Genomic DNA, 17,207 nt, shown 5'->3' on the forward strand with positions numbered 1-17,207 from the left:
CGTGCTTGCTCCCTTACATACAATGCAGGGTTAAAAGCCCTGCACTACATGTTATGATGCCAAGGGACTGCCCAGAAGAGCAGCTATGGAGTGAGGGATAGGGTACGAATTACACATCATCCCTGCACCCCTAAACTAACCAAGCATTTAACCCTTGCAGTGTACGGGGGAGGGGGGCACTGCAATTGTACAGTCTGCCTGATTCCTGAAGTTCAGCTTTAATGTGTAACTAAAGGCAAAACTTTTTTTTGGGACAGAGTGGAAAGGGATTAGAACACCAATCAGTTTTTATTGCTGTCTGTGCCCCCATTAGGGAGATTAATTGAAAGTAAAAGAAAACCCCAAATGTTGGGATGTCCCCAGAAAGGTAATAGAGGGGATATCTTCCAATGAGGACACTGGTTCTGGTGACCTGGTGTCCCCAAGGGATTTCCTAAATTTGCAGGGATTTCCTCTTGCTTCCTTTTTTGGCTATGACACAGGAAGTGAAGGGAAATCTCCCCAATGGGACACAGATGGCAAAAAATAAACTGACAAGGGTTATGTCCCTCCCTTACTCTATCCAAAATGGAAAAAAAGGTTTTGCCTATAGTTCTGTGAACTGCATGCAATTGGTAAAGTATTAATATATCAATATATAATACAAGAAACATGAAAGATTATTTGTCTCTTTTACAGGTTTATCTGAAATGATCCATACTTATTTTCTTTCAGTACAACTGATGAACTTTAAAGGTGCAATAAACATAAAACACAAGTTAGTGTAGAAAGCTAATCATAACTTTTACAAATCAATGTTTTTTTTTTTTTTGTTTTTTTTTTTAAGCTTGTTGAAATGAAGATATTTGACATAAAACTGTATAATGAGAGTTTTTTTTACTTACGCGCACCAGACTTCCTTTTAAGAAATCATACAAAAAGACATAGGCTAGTCACACAGAAAATTAGATATTGGCTGGCCAGAGACAATAGTAATTTTATATGGTTCTTTATTGTATCTTTATTATATCTGATTCTTTTTTTCCCTGCCCCATAGACACTTGATTGTCACCTTATCCAGCCAAAAAAGGTGGAAGTTATCTCTAGTCTCCTTTACATAACAACAATAAATGCATTTTCAGACTAGTCTTGATTTTCCTATAAGTGACATATAAAAATTATATTTTTTTTTCTTTAAGAAACACAATGTGTAAATAGCAATAACCCATAATAACCACTCAGAAATAATCTCTCGTTTATCTGACAGCAGTGAACAGAAATGTGATTGGCTGGTGTGTACACTTCATCTTTGTTCTGCCCTACTAAAAAATCTTTTCGGAATCAACACTTGATTTGAGTAACACGACTTGTGTTTAATGTTCAGCAGCCTTTCAATCTCCAGAAGTAGGTTGTTTCTCCTAAAGCAATTGTCGAAGGGTTGAGCAGCTTCCATTAGTTCTCCTTACTGTAAACAAAGCTTGTGCAGCATCTGCCAAGGGTGTCATAGGCTACTGTCCAATGTCCTGAATGAGTACAACATTTACATAGCCAGACAAGGGCAAAGTCAAATTACATTTTGGTTTGTGACTGAGGTCCATCTCCAATTTCATAACCTAGAGCTTCTTTTTCCTTCTCCTTCTTTTTGTTCCCATCAGAATCAAACTGGGCTTCGATTTCTGCAGGATCAACATATGTGTAGAAATAGGCCATAACAGCAAAGATGATGCATACTGCCACTAACAGAGCAGCAAAGAGTACATACTCTGCCCACTGTAAAGGCAACCAGAAAGAATGAGTTAAGAAAGAGTTAAATATATCATAAACATTACAAGTACAGTGCCTTGAAAAAGTTTTCATAACCCTTTAAATTTTCCACATTTTGTCATGTTACAACCAAAAACGTAAATGTATTTTATTTGGATTTTATGTGATAGACCAACACAAAGTGCCAGATAATTGTGAAGTGGAAGGAAAAAATAAATGTTTTTCAAATTTTTTTACAAAAAAAATCTGAAAAGTGTGGTGTGAATTTGTATTCAGCCCCCTTTACTCTGATACCCCCAACTAAAATCTAGTGGAACCAATTGCCTTCAGAAGTCACCTAATTAGTATGTGTAATTTAATCTCAGTATAAATACAGCTGTTCTGTGAAGCCCTTTGAAGCTTTGAACATCTCACGGAGCACTGCTCAATCTATCATTCTAAAATGGAAAGAGTATGGCACAACTGCAAACCTACCAAGACATGGTTGTCCACCTAAACTGACAGGCTGGGCAAGGAGAGCATTAATCAGAGAAGCAGCCAAGAGGCCCATGGTAACTCTGAAGGAGCTGCAGAGATCCACAGTTCAGGTGGGAGAATCTGTCCACAGGGCAACTATTAGTCGTGCGTTCCACAAATCTGGTCTTTATGGAAGAGTGACAAGAAGAAAGCCATTGTTGAAAGAAAGTCATAAGAAGCCCTGTTTGCAGTTTGCGAGAAGCCATGTGGGAGACACCGCAAACATGAGGAAGACGGTGCTCTGGTCAGATGAGAGCAAAATTGAACTTTTTGGCCTAAAAACAAAACGCTATGTGTGGGCGGAAAACTAACACTGCACATCACCCTGAACACACCACCCCCACTGTGAAACATGGTGGTGGCAGCATCATGTCATGGGGATGCTTTTCTTCAGCAGGGAAGCTGGTCAGAGTTGCTAGAAGATGGATGGAGCCAAATACAGGGCAATCTTAAAAAAATCTGTAATGCCCTGTACACACAAGTGGAATGTCCGACAGAAAAAGTCCGACGGAAGCTATTCCGATCGTGTGTAGGCCTCATCGGACTTATTTTTTCGAAAATTCTGATGGACCTAGAAATGAAACATGTTCTAAATGAATACAAATGCACACCACACTTTTCAGATATTTATTTGATAACCATTTATCATCTTCCTTCCAATTCACAATTATGTTCCACTTTGTGTTGGTCTATCACATAAAATTCCAATAAATTACATTTACGTTTTCGGTTGTAACATGACAAAATGTGGAAAATTTCAAGAGGTATGAATACTTTTCCAAGGCACTGTACATATCACTGTTTTATACTACATTGCGACCTGCGTTTTTTTATTTTTAAAGACCCAGAAGGAACATTTTTAGGCTGCATATTACATGGCTTTTTTACGTTATAATGCATGTAAAACCCAACAATGAACTTATGCATGTTCATGACAATATACATTTAATAAATCTGCTTCATTTTGATCTGTTAAAGTGGTTGTAACCCTGAAAAAAACCAACAAAAAACACATGCTCCAGAGATATAGCACAGTGCTTTTGCCATGTCAACTGTCCCTTTCTATGTTATACAATACCTGGCTGATCCTGCCTGTTCCTGCCTACCCCTCTTTAAACTGACCACGTTTATTATGGCTGCTGATCTCCAATAGCGTGGTCAGCTTACGTGCCTTCATCGTCCAGAGAGCTATCTCCTTAGCGTCTCTGCATTTTTCTTCTCCTCTCCTCCAAGTGCTCTCTGTTGCACTGTTATCAGTTAGTATTGTTCTTTCTCTCATTTAGCTACAGAACACCCCCCCCCCCCGCTAATTTTACAGAGATGAGAAGGGGGGAATGCTTTCTGTAGTCTGAAGGAAAGAAGAGAAAGGGGAGACATGATTGAAACCTTTAAATACATCAAGGAGGTGAATACATTTCAGGAGGGCACAATTTTCAATATGAAGGTAAGATCAAAAACACGGGTACATGAGCTCAAATTGGCAGGAAGAAAGCTCAAAACTAATCTTAGAAAGTATTGTTTTACTAAAAGAACAGTTGATGCTTAGAATAGAATCCCAGCAGAGGTAGTGAGTCAACAGTAAGCAGACTCAAACATAGATCAATACTCATACTATAGATAAAAAGTTAAAACAAATGTATAAATATATAAAAAAAAAAAACGGGGCAGACTCGATGGACCACTTGTTCCTTTTTCTGCCATCGCTCTTCTGTGTTTCTGTTCATAACACACTTCCTCTCCTAAGGTGCTTTTCTATAGTCACAGTACCATGAATGAGTATAATGACCACCATAAGCAGGAAGTGTGCTACTGGCAGGATCACTAGGTGAAAATAAAGGAAAAAAAATAATAAAAAAATGGAAAATGAATGCAGCCACCACATCCAATGTAAGCTGCGATATATTACATTTTTTGTTCTTGGACTTCGATACCTTTTGTGGATGCAAAACTCTACCATTTCAATGAAACTGACATTTAACTCTCCCTTGAGAAGAGATAATCAGGGGTCAAAATTATATATATTTACAGCTGAAGCTTTAGAGATTCCTAGCAATATCCTTCTATCATAGTAGGGCCTGAAACCCTGATTTCAAGTATGGTTTTCCTGCTTGAGCAGCCTTCTGGAAATATTTCTTGTTAAAAGGACACCAGGTTAAGACTCCAAATTTACATTCATGTTGATGTTAGAGTGGCCAACATAAATGTATCATCTCACTGTGTCCATGCTAATGGCACTACAGATGTTGGAACTTGCATGGGAGTCTGGTGACTGAGCTGTATCATAAACATCAATAGCTGTCTACATGGAGGAATAGATAAAGAAAAATAGGAAGCTCTTTGATTTTCCATGAGTTGCCTTTCTACAGCTATAGCTCTGATTATTGTTTGTGGATGTAAAAAAAAATTCCTGCTTTTTAAAGTGTCTTCCCTATCTGAACTAAAATCTACAGTAGGAAAAAACGATAGAATAATAATTATCCAGTACATTCTCTGGTTAAATAGAAAAGATAATAAATGCAAATGGATTTCTTACTTGTTCACCGAGACCTGCAGCTCCAGCCACAATAAGGACAATAATATTACCAACAGCCACTGTTAATAGCCATCCTGCCTGAAGCACAGATTTCATGTTGGATGGAGCCTGCCCGGACAAGAGAAAATGATAAGAAACATTTCCATGGCACCCTGAAAGCCCCAGTTAACCTGCCAGTTTTGTTGGTTGGAGATAGTTCTATTTTAATTCAGTGGATAAAACAAAGTGCTGTGTTATAGTTGCTTGTAGGACAAAAATTTGTAGAGTGGCCCCTCACTGGTATGTTTTGTCATAGTTTACGTTTAGAAACTGCAGCAAAAAAGGAAGGCCAACTTCAGTAAATGAAACTGAATCCAAGTGCAGGTATCTGCATTTAGTCTAAGACAGAGGCATAACTAGGATCTTAAAGGCCCCGGTGCAAAAAAAAAACATGAAGGGCCCCCTTGACCTCCAACTGGGGCCCATCTTCCTGGGCCCAGGGGCCTTCCTGCTTATCCTCGGGCACTTTACTCCCTAACGGGACCCTTTCACATGTTCTGCAGTGGTCCCCTGTCGTCTTGGGGCGGAACACCGGGTCCAGTCGCGCGTGTGACCTTTGGAACCCTGGTAGTAATTCCACTGGTGTCGGTAGTTTTTTAATTTTGTTATTTGATTTTTTCATAATTTTTTGCCTTTTTTATTATTTTTTTTAAATTATTTTTTACAATTTATGTTAGGAGCCCCATTGGGGAGCTTTGGTGAAATATCAGGGGTCTAAACAGACTTCTGATGTTCCATCTTTGGGACAGAGAAAGAAGATTGAGGACACAGCCCTCAATCTCCATCTCTGCAACCTCAGCTGCATAGAAAGAATGGACAAGAACAGCTCTGTACTGAGCTTGCCATTCTTTCACAAACTTAAGTATAGTAAACACAATTTCAGTTATGAATGGACAGAGTCAGTGATTAGTACCGATCACTGACTCTGTCCGTTCAGAATAGGAAGGGACCAGTAAATATTTAATGGCCCCTTCCCTCCATTTTCATCCTGCAGCCACTAAATGTATGCATGAGGGAGAGGAGGAGAAGCGAGCTTTCAGTAGCTGCAGACGGAAAATGGCGGGGATCGGTTCCTCTATATGCCGCCCCTCTTATCAAAGTGTACAGGGGAGCCACATGGGTCCCACTAATATGAGGCACTATTCCTCTCATTGATACAAGGAACCATTCCTTTCACTGACACCAACAGTGGCACGCTATTCCTCCCACTGACACCAACACTAGGGTACTGTTCCTTCCACGGACACCAACACTGGTGTACTATTCCTTCCACTGATATCAAAAGTGGGGTACTTCTCCTTCCACTAACACCAGCGATGGGACTTTATTACTGCCACTGATACCAATGATGGGGCACTATTCCTCCTCCTACTGACCAAAGGCGCTATGTAATCTTTTTACTCCCACTAACCACCAAGCCTGAGGCACTGTCTACTCCTACTAATGCTGGGGCAGTTTCTACTCCCTCTGGCCACAGTCTGACCCTTCAAAAGTCTGAACGACTGTAAACTGACCTTTTGTTTTGGAGACTCTTTTTTAGGCATATGTATTTGTTATATCAAAAAGGTACACCACGCCCCAAAGATGTATCTGTTGCTTTCAAAATGCACTTTAATTTCAACAATACACTCCTACAGCTATTTTTCTTAAGATAAATATTGCTGTCCTTATGCTTTTGTTCATGGGCACCACCTAATAATAATAATAATAATCATATACAGTGGATATAAAAGTCTACACACCCCTGTTTAAAATGTCAGATTTCTGTGATGTAAAAAATGAGACAAAGATAAATCATTTCAGAACTTTTTCCACCTTTATTGTGACCTATAAACTGTACAACTCAGTTGAACAACAAACTGACATCTTTTAGGTGGAGAGAAGTAAAAATAAAAAACTAAAATAATATGGTTGCATGAGTGTGCACACCCTTAAATTAATACGTGTTATCTATTGGCGTATAACATGCACCTTCAATTTAAGAGGGAAGTTTCTGGAAAAAAAACGTTTTTTTTTTTTAAATAAACCACTTTGAAGCAAAATAATGGTCAGTGCCCATCAATGCAGCCTGATTAGTACCCATCTGCAGCCTCAATGCAGCCTGATTAGTGCCCATCTGCACGTTCAGTTTTTGGTAATGTCACTGTTGTGCCATATTTTCTAAAAAAAAAAACTGTGTTCCATGGTATATCTAATGCCTTGGAAATTCTTTTGTACCCTTCTCCTGACTGATACCTTTTAACAATGAGATCCCTCTGATGCTTTGGAAGCTCTTTGTGGGCCATGGCTTTTGCTGTACAATGCGACTAATGTCAGGAAAGACTTACTAGAACAGCTGAACTTTATTTGGGGTTAATCAGACGCACTTTAAATGATGGAAGGTGTGTGATGACTCCTATTTACCATGAATTTGAATGTGATTGCTTAATTCTGAACAATCCTACATCCCCAGTTATAAGAGGGTGTGCACACTTATACAACCAAATTATTTTCGTTTTTTTAGTTTTTTATTTTTACTCCCCCCCCCCAAAAAAAAGATTTCATTTTGTTGCTCAACTGAGTTGTACAGTTTATAGGTCACATTAAAGGTGGAAAAAGTTCTGAAATTATTTATCTTTGTCTCATTTTTTTACATCACAGAAACCTGACATTTTAACATGGGTGTGTAGAATTTTTTATAGGTTATTACTGCCCACCTGAGAGTATGAAAACTCCAGCCCAGTAACCGAGAAGACAACCTCTCCAATAGTAATGAGGAAGTACTGTGGAATCTGAAGGGCCATGTGAATTGTGTTGGGTTGAATATCTTCAATGTACTTTAGGGTCATGGATTCCGTGCACTAGGTAGAGAAAAATGAGAAAAAAATAAAACAGATATTACCTTATACTGTAACACCTAAATGTGCTCGGAGATTGCTTCTGTACATTGCCCCAAGCAAAGAATTGCAAATAAAAAGGAAACCATCAATTGGTTGCATGGGTGGCAACCACCCATGCAACCAATTGATGGCTTCCTTTTCGTTTGCAAATATTTGCTCATATTTAAATTAAGCAAACCTGATGCCTATGTGTCATGCCTACTTCTTTCACATTTCTCCAAAATTAAAAATAAGCAATTGGTTTCTTTTGCCACTTTCCATAAAAGAACATCTTTTTAATACCTTATAGATTTGTAATAAATACTTAATTGGACAATGAAATACTTGGCAAAATACATTTGGGTATACTCACTCATTGTTATAGACCATGTTAAATAAAAAGCAAATAATACAAATGGAAACTAACCTTTGTATATGTACAGTATTTCACAAAAGTGAGTACACCCCTCACATTTTTGTAAATATTTTATTATATCTTTTCAGTGACAACATTGACGAAATGACAGTTTGCTACAATGTAAAGTAGTGAGTGTACAGCTTGTATAACAGTGTAAATTTGCTGTCCCCTCAAAATAACTCTAACTATTAATGTCTAAAAAGCTGGCAACAAAAGTGAGTACACCCCTAATGCCGCGTACACACGACCGGACCTTCCAGCAGAAAAAGTCAGACGGAATCATTCTGTCAGACATTCCGATCGTGTGTGGGCTTCATCTGACTTTTACTTTCTAAAATTCTGACGGACCTAGAAATAGAACATGTTTCAAATCTTTCTGACGGACTCAATTCCTATCGGGAAAACCGTTCGTCTGTATGCTATTCCAACGGCCCAAAAACGACGCAAGGGCAGCTATTGGCTACTGGCTATTGAACTTCTTTTTTCTAGTCCCGTTGTACATCATCGCGTTCTAAACGAATGGACTTTAGTGTGATTGTGTGTAGGCAAGTCGGTTACAGCGGAACTCCGTCTGAAAAACCGCCAGAGCTTATTCTGACGGGGAAAACGGTCGTGTGTACGCGGCATAAGTGAAAATGTCAAAATTGTGCCCAATTAGAAATTTTCTCTCCCCCCTGTGTCATGTGACTCGTTAGTGTTACAAGATCTCAGGTGTGAATGGGGAGTAGGTGTGTTAAATTGGGTGTTATCCCTCTCACTCCCTCATACTGGTCACTGGAAGTTCAACATGGCACCTCATTGCAAAGAACTCTCTGAGGATCTGAAAAAAAGAATTGTTGCTCTACATAAAGATGGCCTAGGCTATAAGAAGATTGCCAAGACCCTGAAACTGAGCTGCAGCACAGTGGCCAAAACCATACAGCTGTTTAACAGGACAGGTTCCACTCAGAACAGGCCTCGCCATGGTCGATCAAAGAATTGGAGTGCACGTGCTCAGCGTCATATCCAGAGGTTGTCTTTGGGAAATAGACGTATGAGTACTGCCAGCATTGCTGCAGAGGTTAAAGGGGTGGGGGGTCAGCCTGTCAGTGCTCAGACTATACGCCGCACACTGCATCAAATTGGTCTGCATGGCTGTCGTCCCAGAAGGAAGCCTCTTCTAATGATGCACAAGAAAGCCCGCAAACAGTTTGCTGAAGACAAGCAGACTAAGGACATGGATTACTGAAACCATGGTCTAATGAGACCAAGATAAACTTATTTGGTTCAGATTGTGTCAAGCGTGTGTGGCGGCAACCAGGTGAGGAGTACAAAGACAAGTGTGCCTACAGTCAAGCATGGTGGTGGGAGTGTCATGGTCTGGGGCTGCATGAGCCAGCACTGGGGAGCTACAGTTCATTGAGGGAACCATGTATGCCAACATGTACTGTGACATACTGAAGCAGAGCATGATCCCCTCCATTCAGAGACTGGGCCGCAGGGCAGTATTCCAACATGAGAACGACCCCAAACACTCCTCCAAGACGAACACTGCCTTATTAAAGAAGCTGAGGGTAAAGGTGATGGACTGGCCAAGCATGTCCCCAGACCTAAACCCTATTGAGCATCTGTGGGGCATCCTCAAACAGAAGGTGGAGAAGCGCAAGGTCTCTAACATCCACCAGCTCAGTAATGTCATCATGGAGGAGTGGAAGAGGACTCCAGTAGCAACCTGTGAAGCTCTGGTGAAATCAACGCTCAAGAGGGTTAAGGTAGTGCTGGAAAATAATGGTGGCCACACAAAATATTGACACTTTGGGCCCAATTTGGACATTTTCACTAAGGGGTGTACTCACTTTTGTTGCCAGCAGTTTAGACCACCAACATTTCTCAGGGCCCGCCCACTGGCCCTCCCACCAAATCCACCCACTGGCCATCCCACCGAATCATCATCTGCATCCCTCTCCACAATGTAACTCTCATCCCCACCCAGAATCATCCACATCCCTCTGAGGATGATTCTGGGTGGGGGTGAGGATGATGGAGAGGGATGGATGATTCTGGGTGGGGATGGGGATACTTTGTGGAGAGGGATGAGGATGATTCTGGGTGGGGATGAGGATAGTGGAAAGGGATGGATGATTCTGGGTGGGGATGAGGATGATGGAGAGGGATGGATGATTCTGGGTGGGCATGGGGATACATTGTGGCCAGGGATGGATGATTCTGGGGGGGGATGAGGATGATGGTGTTACATTGAGGAGAGGGATGGATGATTCTAGGTGGGGATGGGGATACATTGTGGACAGGGATGAGGATGATTCTGGGTGGGGATGGGGATCATGGAGAGGGATGGATGATTCTAAGTGAGGATGGGGATACATTGTGGACAGGGATGAGGATGATTCTGGGTGGGGATGGGGATCATGGAGAGGGATGGATAATTCTAAGTGAGGATGGGGATACATTGTGGACAGGGATGAGAATGGTTCTGGGTGGGGATGAGGATGATGGAGAGGGATGGATGATTCTGGGTGGGAATACATTGTGGACAGGGATGAGGATGATGGAGAGGGATGGATGATTCTGGGTGGGGATGAGGATGATGGAGAAGGATGGATGATTCTAGGTGGGGATAGGGATACAATGTGGACAGGGATGAGGATGATTCTGGGTGGGGATGAGGATGATGGAGAGGGATGAATGATTCTTGGTGAGGATGAGGATACATTGTGGACATGGATGAGATGATTCTGAGTGGGGATGAGGATGATGGAGAGGGATGTATGATTCTGGGTGGGGATGGGGATACATTGTGGACAGTGATGGATGATTCTGGGTGGGGATGAGGATGATGGAGAGGGATGGATGATTCTGGGTGGGGATGGGGATACATTGTGGACAGGGATGAGGATGGTGATACATTGTGGACAGGGATGAGGATGATTCTGGGTGGGGATGGGGATCATGGAAAGGGATGGATGATTCTAAGTGAGGATGGGGATACATTGTGGACAGGGATGAGGATGATTCTGGGTGGGGATGGGGATCATGGAGAGGGATGGATGATTCTAAGGCCCCTTTCACACGGACGGATAGAATTGTGCTTTTAGCTGCGGATTTTTTGTGAAGAGGGTCTCCACAATGTAGCTCTCATCTTCACCCAAAAACATCCTCATCCATTTTCACAATGTAACTCCATCATATCAGTTTATCAGGGCCAGGTGTATGATGTGCCATCTGGGGAGATCAAACACAGTCCACTCCACACACCAATCGACAGCAGCACAACGACTTAGTGACTTACCATATCTGCATCATGCACCTGAGAGGGCTGGGTCCCACCACTGACGAGGCTGGCCACACCCCCTCCTCGAGTCTCGCCCAATCACATTACTAACCTAGCAGCAGGCTCCGCCTCAGCAGGGAAGCAGAGCAAGTGCAGGAGCACGGATTGCGTATAACCTGCGGGGGGGGGGAATCAGTGTCCTGCCTGTGTACAGGGCTGCAGCATGCAGGTAGTGCTTCTTTGTGGCAGGTGCATGCGGGTCAGCAGCTGGCTGCTAAAAGTTTAATGTCATTATGCTGCTGTAGGGGGTGTGAGCTGGCCCTGGGCCCCTCCGACTGGACCCCTTACAAGTGTATTGGCTGTACCCCCCTGATGGCGGCCCTGGCTAACTGTGTTGAGTTATTTTGAGGGGGACAGCAAATTTACACTGTTATACAAGCTGTACACTCACTACTTTACATTGTAGCAAAGTGTAATTTCTTTAGTGTTGTCACATGAAAAGATAGAATAAAATATTTACTGTATGTGATATATATATATATCTATATATCTATATCTATAGATAGATATAGATATATCTATCTATAGATATATCTATATATATACAATTGGTCACAGAAATCACATGGTACAGGGCCAATTTCATCAGCCCTGTACCCCCTGATCTGTGATCCACTGTGTCCAGCAGAAATCACAAGCCGTGCACAAGTGGCAGGAGCAGGAGTTCATCCTGCCGAATCCAAGATGCCACCATTTGCTCGTTTTTATGCAATGGCCAGGTGGGAGTTGGTTAAATAAGTAACTGTGTCATTGTGAACATTCGAGCACTAGAAACTATGGAAGATGTTTATTCTATTGAGACTTGCCTAAAACTTTGTTAAAATGCCTCCTTATGGGGCGTGGCCTGGCTATGGAGGAGTGAGGACGTGCTGAGCCCGAGCTCCGTCCAGTCCGCAGCATAATTAGCAGCTACAGGGGTGATTACCCCCCGATTTCCGCACAGGGTATGTCACAGCGGCGGCGGGCTTCTTCCCAGCCGAAAAAAGCCCACCCAAACGGTCAGGGATCGCTGGATTCCTTTCTTCTGGACACCCCCCGTCAGCAGAGGGGGAAATCCAAGATGGCGCCGGAACGAACGGCCACGCTGCAGCAACAGGAGATTCAGCCAGCGCCTCCAGCTCTATCTCCTATCTCTTCTCCCAGGCTGGTAAGCGACTCCATCCCCCCTGCATCCCCTCGCTCCACATCATCACAGGACAGGGACACACACTTGGCAGCTTTGACTGAGGACAGAGACATCAGGCAGCATTTATGGTCTCTCCCCACTAAAGAAGACCTAGAGCGCTTTACAAGCAGGATTGAGAGGGCCTTCAGGCAAGATATTGAACAACTGCAATCTGATACCACTGAGCTGGGTCACAGGGTAGAGACTTTGGAGCAGAAACTCGATGATTCTATACCCGCCATCTCCCAGCTCAGAGAGCAGACCGTCACACACAGTCATCAAATTGAGGCTCTTTTGTGCCAGTTAGACGACATGGAGAACCGCAGCAGGCGAGCGAATATTCGCATACGAGGCCTCCCAGAAGCCACTGCACCTAAGGACATTGTCCCCACCTTACAGGGAGTGTTCCGCGAAATCCTGAGTTTGCCTCCGTCGGTGCCGATTGAGATAGACAGAGCTCACAGGGCACTTCGGCCCCCATCAGAGGACCCTGACAACCCCAGAGATGTGATCTGTAAGCTACACAAATTTACATTGAAGGATCGCATAATGCAAAAGATGCGCAACAGACCAGTCTTTGACTTCGATGGAGCTCAACTGTCCTTTTACCAGGACCTCTCACGGCGTACCCTAATGCAGCGACGGGCCCTTCGCCCACTTCTAACGGAAATCCAGGCGGCAGGCCTCACATACCGCTGGGGCTTCCCATTCAGCCTCCAGGCTTCAAAAAATGGCCGTTGGGCTATACTACGCACAAAGGATGACCTCCCCCGCTTCCTACATACCTTGGAGCTTAACCCTGTAGATTTCCCGGATTGGCGCACTACCCCGGACATCCCAATACCCCAGCTACCTCAACCTTGGATCCGGGCGGCAGGAAACAGGCGGTCCCGGGGCCACAACAGGCAAACGGAGGGCCCACGTCCGGGCACTTCCACAACCAGTGACTAAACGAGCCACCGCCACCCTTATCGCTTTTCCTAATTTTTTGGACGGAGTCCCCTCTCCATCATTGACATTTCAGTCAGGGCTCTGGGCCTAACGGACGCGTTGCTGTTACATTCTACCTCCTCCTGCGAGGCATCTCACAGTAGGCCCTTTGCACTACCTTTCTACTACAAGAACCATTAGGCATCATGATGGACTGGGGGGTCCGTGGTCCAGCTCCTGGCCCGGCCGCCTTGTCCTCCCCTCTTCTTTTTTGTTTTTGCACTTTTGGGGAGTCCGGGTTCCACAATCTCCTTTCTCCCTTTGTTGAGATGTACTGTTTACCCCCCCCCCCTTTTCAGTTTTGCACATGTTTTTATATTTTTATATATATATATATATATATATATATTTTTTTTTTTTTTTCCCCCACCCTGTTTATGTGTCGGAATGGACTGGACGGAAGGATGGGCTAATCGTCTCCTTGGTGGTCTCCCACGTACCCCACCTAGGCCTCACCTTACTAGGTGACAGTCCCTTGTGGGACTCCGAGTTTTCACCCGGGCGGTTTTTGGGTTGATACCCCCCTCCCGGGCGAGCTCTGTAGATTATTGTTGTTTTTTTTTTTTTTTTTCCCTACCCCTATCCCCATCCCACCTTTTCCCTCCCGATCCCTTCCACTTCCCCACCTAACCCTCTCCAAGCCCCCCTTCCTCCCACCTCCCACCTTTCCCTAGCCTCTCCCTCCCCTCCTCCCCACTTCCCCCTTGATATTATTTTGTGTTCTAGATCATTTTCTAAAGCTAACCATTTACTGCTTTGATCTGCAGGTTGCCTTTTGGCCGACTGAGCCATGCATGGGGGAACCAGAGGAGGGGTGAACGATCAGCTATCATCCATGTCAGGTGCGCCGTCGCTAAAGGTACTGTCCTACAATGTCAGGGGGCTCTGCTCTCCACATAAGCGCAACAGGCTATGGCTGGAACTTAAGAGACTGGGGGCCCAGGTGGTTTTCCTGCAGGAGACTCACTTCAGGGAACAGTCCCTTCCAAAGATACCCACACACCTATACACCCAATGGTTTTTTAGCAACTCCCCGGTAGCCAAATCACGAGGTACAGCCATCGCATTCCATAAGTCATGCCCATTCCAACTTTCAGAGACTCAGGTCGACTCACAGGGCAGATACGTCTTCGTGAAGGGGGTCTTGGCCAACAAAAAATTTACATTTGCGACTCTCTACGCACCCAATGCCCAACAACTCTCCTTTATTGATTCTGTGCTAGATAAATTGAACGAATTCAGGGAGGGTCACCTAATTCTTGGAGGGGATTTTAACGTGAGCCCGGACCCGCTCGTTGACACATCCCATGGCCGCCCCACTCACTCCCAAGCCTTCCTCAAGCATTTTCGCAAGTCACTGCAGAATAGCCTTCTTATAGACACGTGGAGAGCTCTTCATGCATCTGAGAGGGACTACAGCTACTACTCGGGGGTACATGACGTTTATACACGCATAGACCTTATGTGTGTGGACCATGACACCCTTGAATTGCTGCAGTCAGCTGAAATAGGCAACATCACTATTTCAGACCATGCTCCAGTGTGGGCCGTGTTGCGGGTCCCAGACGAAACACGGAGGGCCTGGTCCTGGAGGCTCAACGAAAACCTCCTAGACGACGCCTCAGTGGTAGCTAAGGTCTCTGAGACCATCACACACTATTTTGCGGAGAATGTGTCCGAGGAAATGGCAGACGGAGTGGTATGGGAAAGCCATAAGGCGGTACTCAGGGGTGAGCTGATCTCCCTGGGTTCCAAATTCAAAAGGGAAAGACAGATAGACTTCAAGAGGGTGCTGACAGCCTTGCAGGAAGAGGAACTTAAACACAAACGTCAGGGGGATGCTAACGCCCGCGAACGGCTGACTGAACTGAGGGAGCTGTTTTCTCGCCTCCTCGACCGTCGCGTGCGCAGACAACTACGCCACCTTTCACATAAATACTACGAACAGGGAAACAAATGCGGCAGAATGCTGGCTAGAGCGCTTCGGAAGAGAAGAATGACAGTCCACATACACTCGCTCCGGTCCCCTGACGGTACAGCCACATTACACTCCTCTGGGATTGCCTCAATCTTTAGAGATTATTATGCAGAATTATATCACCTAGATAAGGATATCTCACACACAGGACGGTCAGCAAAACTAAAAGCGATTGGCGAATACCTCGCCGCAGCTGGACTCCCCCCCCGACACCAGAGCAGCAGCTAGACCTTGATTCTCCCATTTCCCCTCAGGAGATTATTTCAACAGTGAAGGCCCTACCTAATGGGAAGAGCCCTGGCCCGGATGGATACTCCAAAGCGTATTATGCAAAGTTTCTCCCCCTGCTACAAAATCATATGTGCAGGTATTTTAACTCTTTGGCCACAAACCACCAGATTCCCCCTGAGGCTCTACTGGCCCACATCACAGTGCTGCCGAAAGAGGGCAAGGACCCCACTCTCCCACAAAGCTATCGACCAATATCGCTACTTAACGTCGATATAAAAATTTTTGCTAAGATCATGGCAAATCGACTTAAACACGTCCTGCCCTCCTTTATTCACCCCGATCAAACGGGATTTATTTCAGGTAGAGAAGCTGGGGACAATTCCATCCGGGCCATACAGCTCATACAATGGGCATGTTCCCATAAGAATTCCACCCCCTACCTTATTCTGTCCACTGATGCCGAAAAGGCTTTTGACAGGATCGATTGGTCATACCTTAAGGCAGTTCTGGAGGCTTGGGGACTGGGCCCTCATATGCTGAGATGGATCATGGCGCTTTACTCGACCCCCAGTGCGAAGGTCAAAGTGAACGGCCATCTATCCTTGGGATTCCCCATACGGAATGGCACGAGGCAGGGGTGTCCCCTCTCCCCCCTACTGTTCGCTCTGGCTTTGGAGCCTCTGCTTCGAACAATAAGGGCAAACACTGATATTAGAGGGGTAACAGTAGGGTCTACGGAACACAAACTATCGGCCTATGCCGACGACGTGCTCTTTCATTTGACCCAGCCCTTAGTGTCACTGCCAAACCTTATGAGGGAACTAAAAATTTTCGGTCATGTGTCAAACCTTAAAATAAACTTTTCGAAATCCGAAATTCTGCCCATCACCATCCCTATAAAAATGGCTACTGACTTGCAACAAGCTTTCCCATTTAGCTGGGCTAAAACGTCTATTAAGTACCTGGGTATCCAACTTACAAATCGATTTGACACTATCTACTCGGCTAATTTTCCCACCCTCTTGAGCATGGTGCGTAGAGACTTACAGAACTGGACCAAGACCTCCTTCACATGGCTAGGCAAACTCAGCATACTCAAGATGAACATCCTTCCTAGGGTGCTCTTTTATTTACAGATGCTGCCAGTCACCCTCCCCAGGAGCTTCTTTGTTCAGCTTCAAAGCCTAATGATTAATTTTATTTGGCATGGTAAAAAACCAAGACTGGCGGTGTCTTTAATACAGAAGGCTAAAGAAATGGGTGGCTTGGGCCTCCCGGATGTACGACGATACTATAGAGCCATTGCGATCCAACATATCCTTAACTGGCGTCATCACGGGGGCTCAAAAATGTGGGTCTCCTTGGAGAAGAGCTTAGCAGGCCGGGACCTGTCATACGCACCCTGGCT

At 44.4% G+C, this 17,207-nt stretch overlaps 1 protein-coding gene across 1 annotated transcript in view; it reads right to left on the reverse strand.

Annotated features, from left to right (window-relative positions):
• Window positions 1-972: 972 nt before the first annotated feature.
• Window positions 973-17,207, reverse strand: part of SLC15A1 (solute carrier family 15 member 1) — a 92,557-nt gene continuing 76,322 nt past the window's right edge. The window contains exons 21-23 of the mRNA XM_073614410.1: window positions 7,528-7,671; window positions 4,793-4,900; window positions 973-1,749 (exon numbers count right to left, since the gene is read on the reverse strand). Coding sequence (XP_073470511.1) covers window positions 1,549-1,749; window positions 4,793-4,900; window positions 7,528-7,671 — 453 coding nt within the window. The 3' untranslated portion in view covers window positions 973-1,548. The remainder of the gene's footprint in view (window positions 1,750-4,792; window positions 4,901-7,527; window positions 7,672-17,207) is intronic.

Source organism: Aquarana catesbeiana, linkage group LG02, assembly GCF_042186555.1.
Source record: "Aquarana catesbeiana isolate 2022-GZ linkage group LG02, ASM4218655v1, whole genome shotgun sequence".
Classification (NCBI taxonomy): Eukaryota; Metazoa; Chordata; class Amphibia; order Anura; family Ranidae; genus Aquarana; species Aquarana catesbeiana.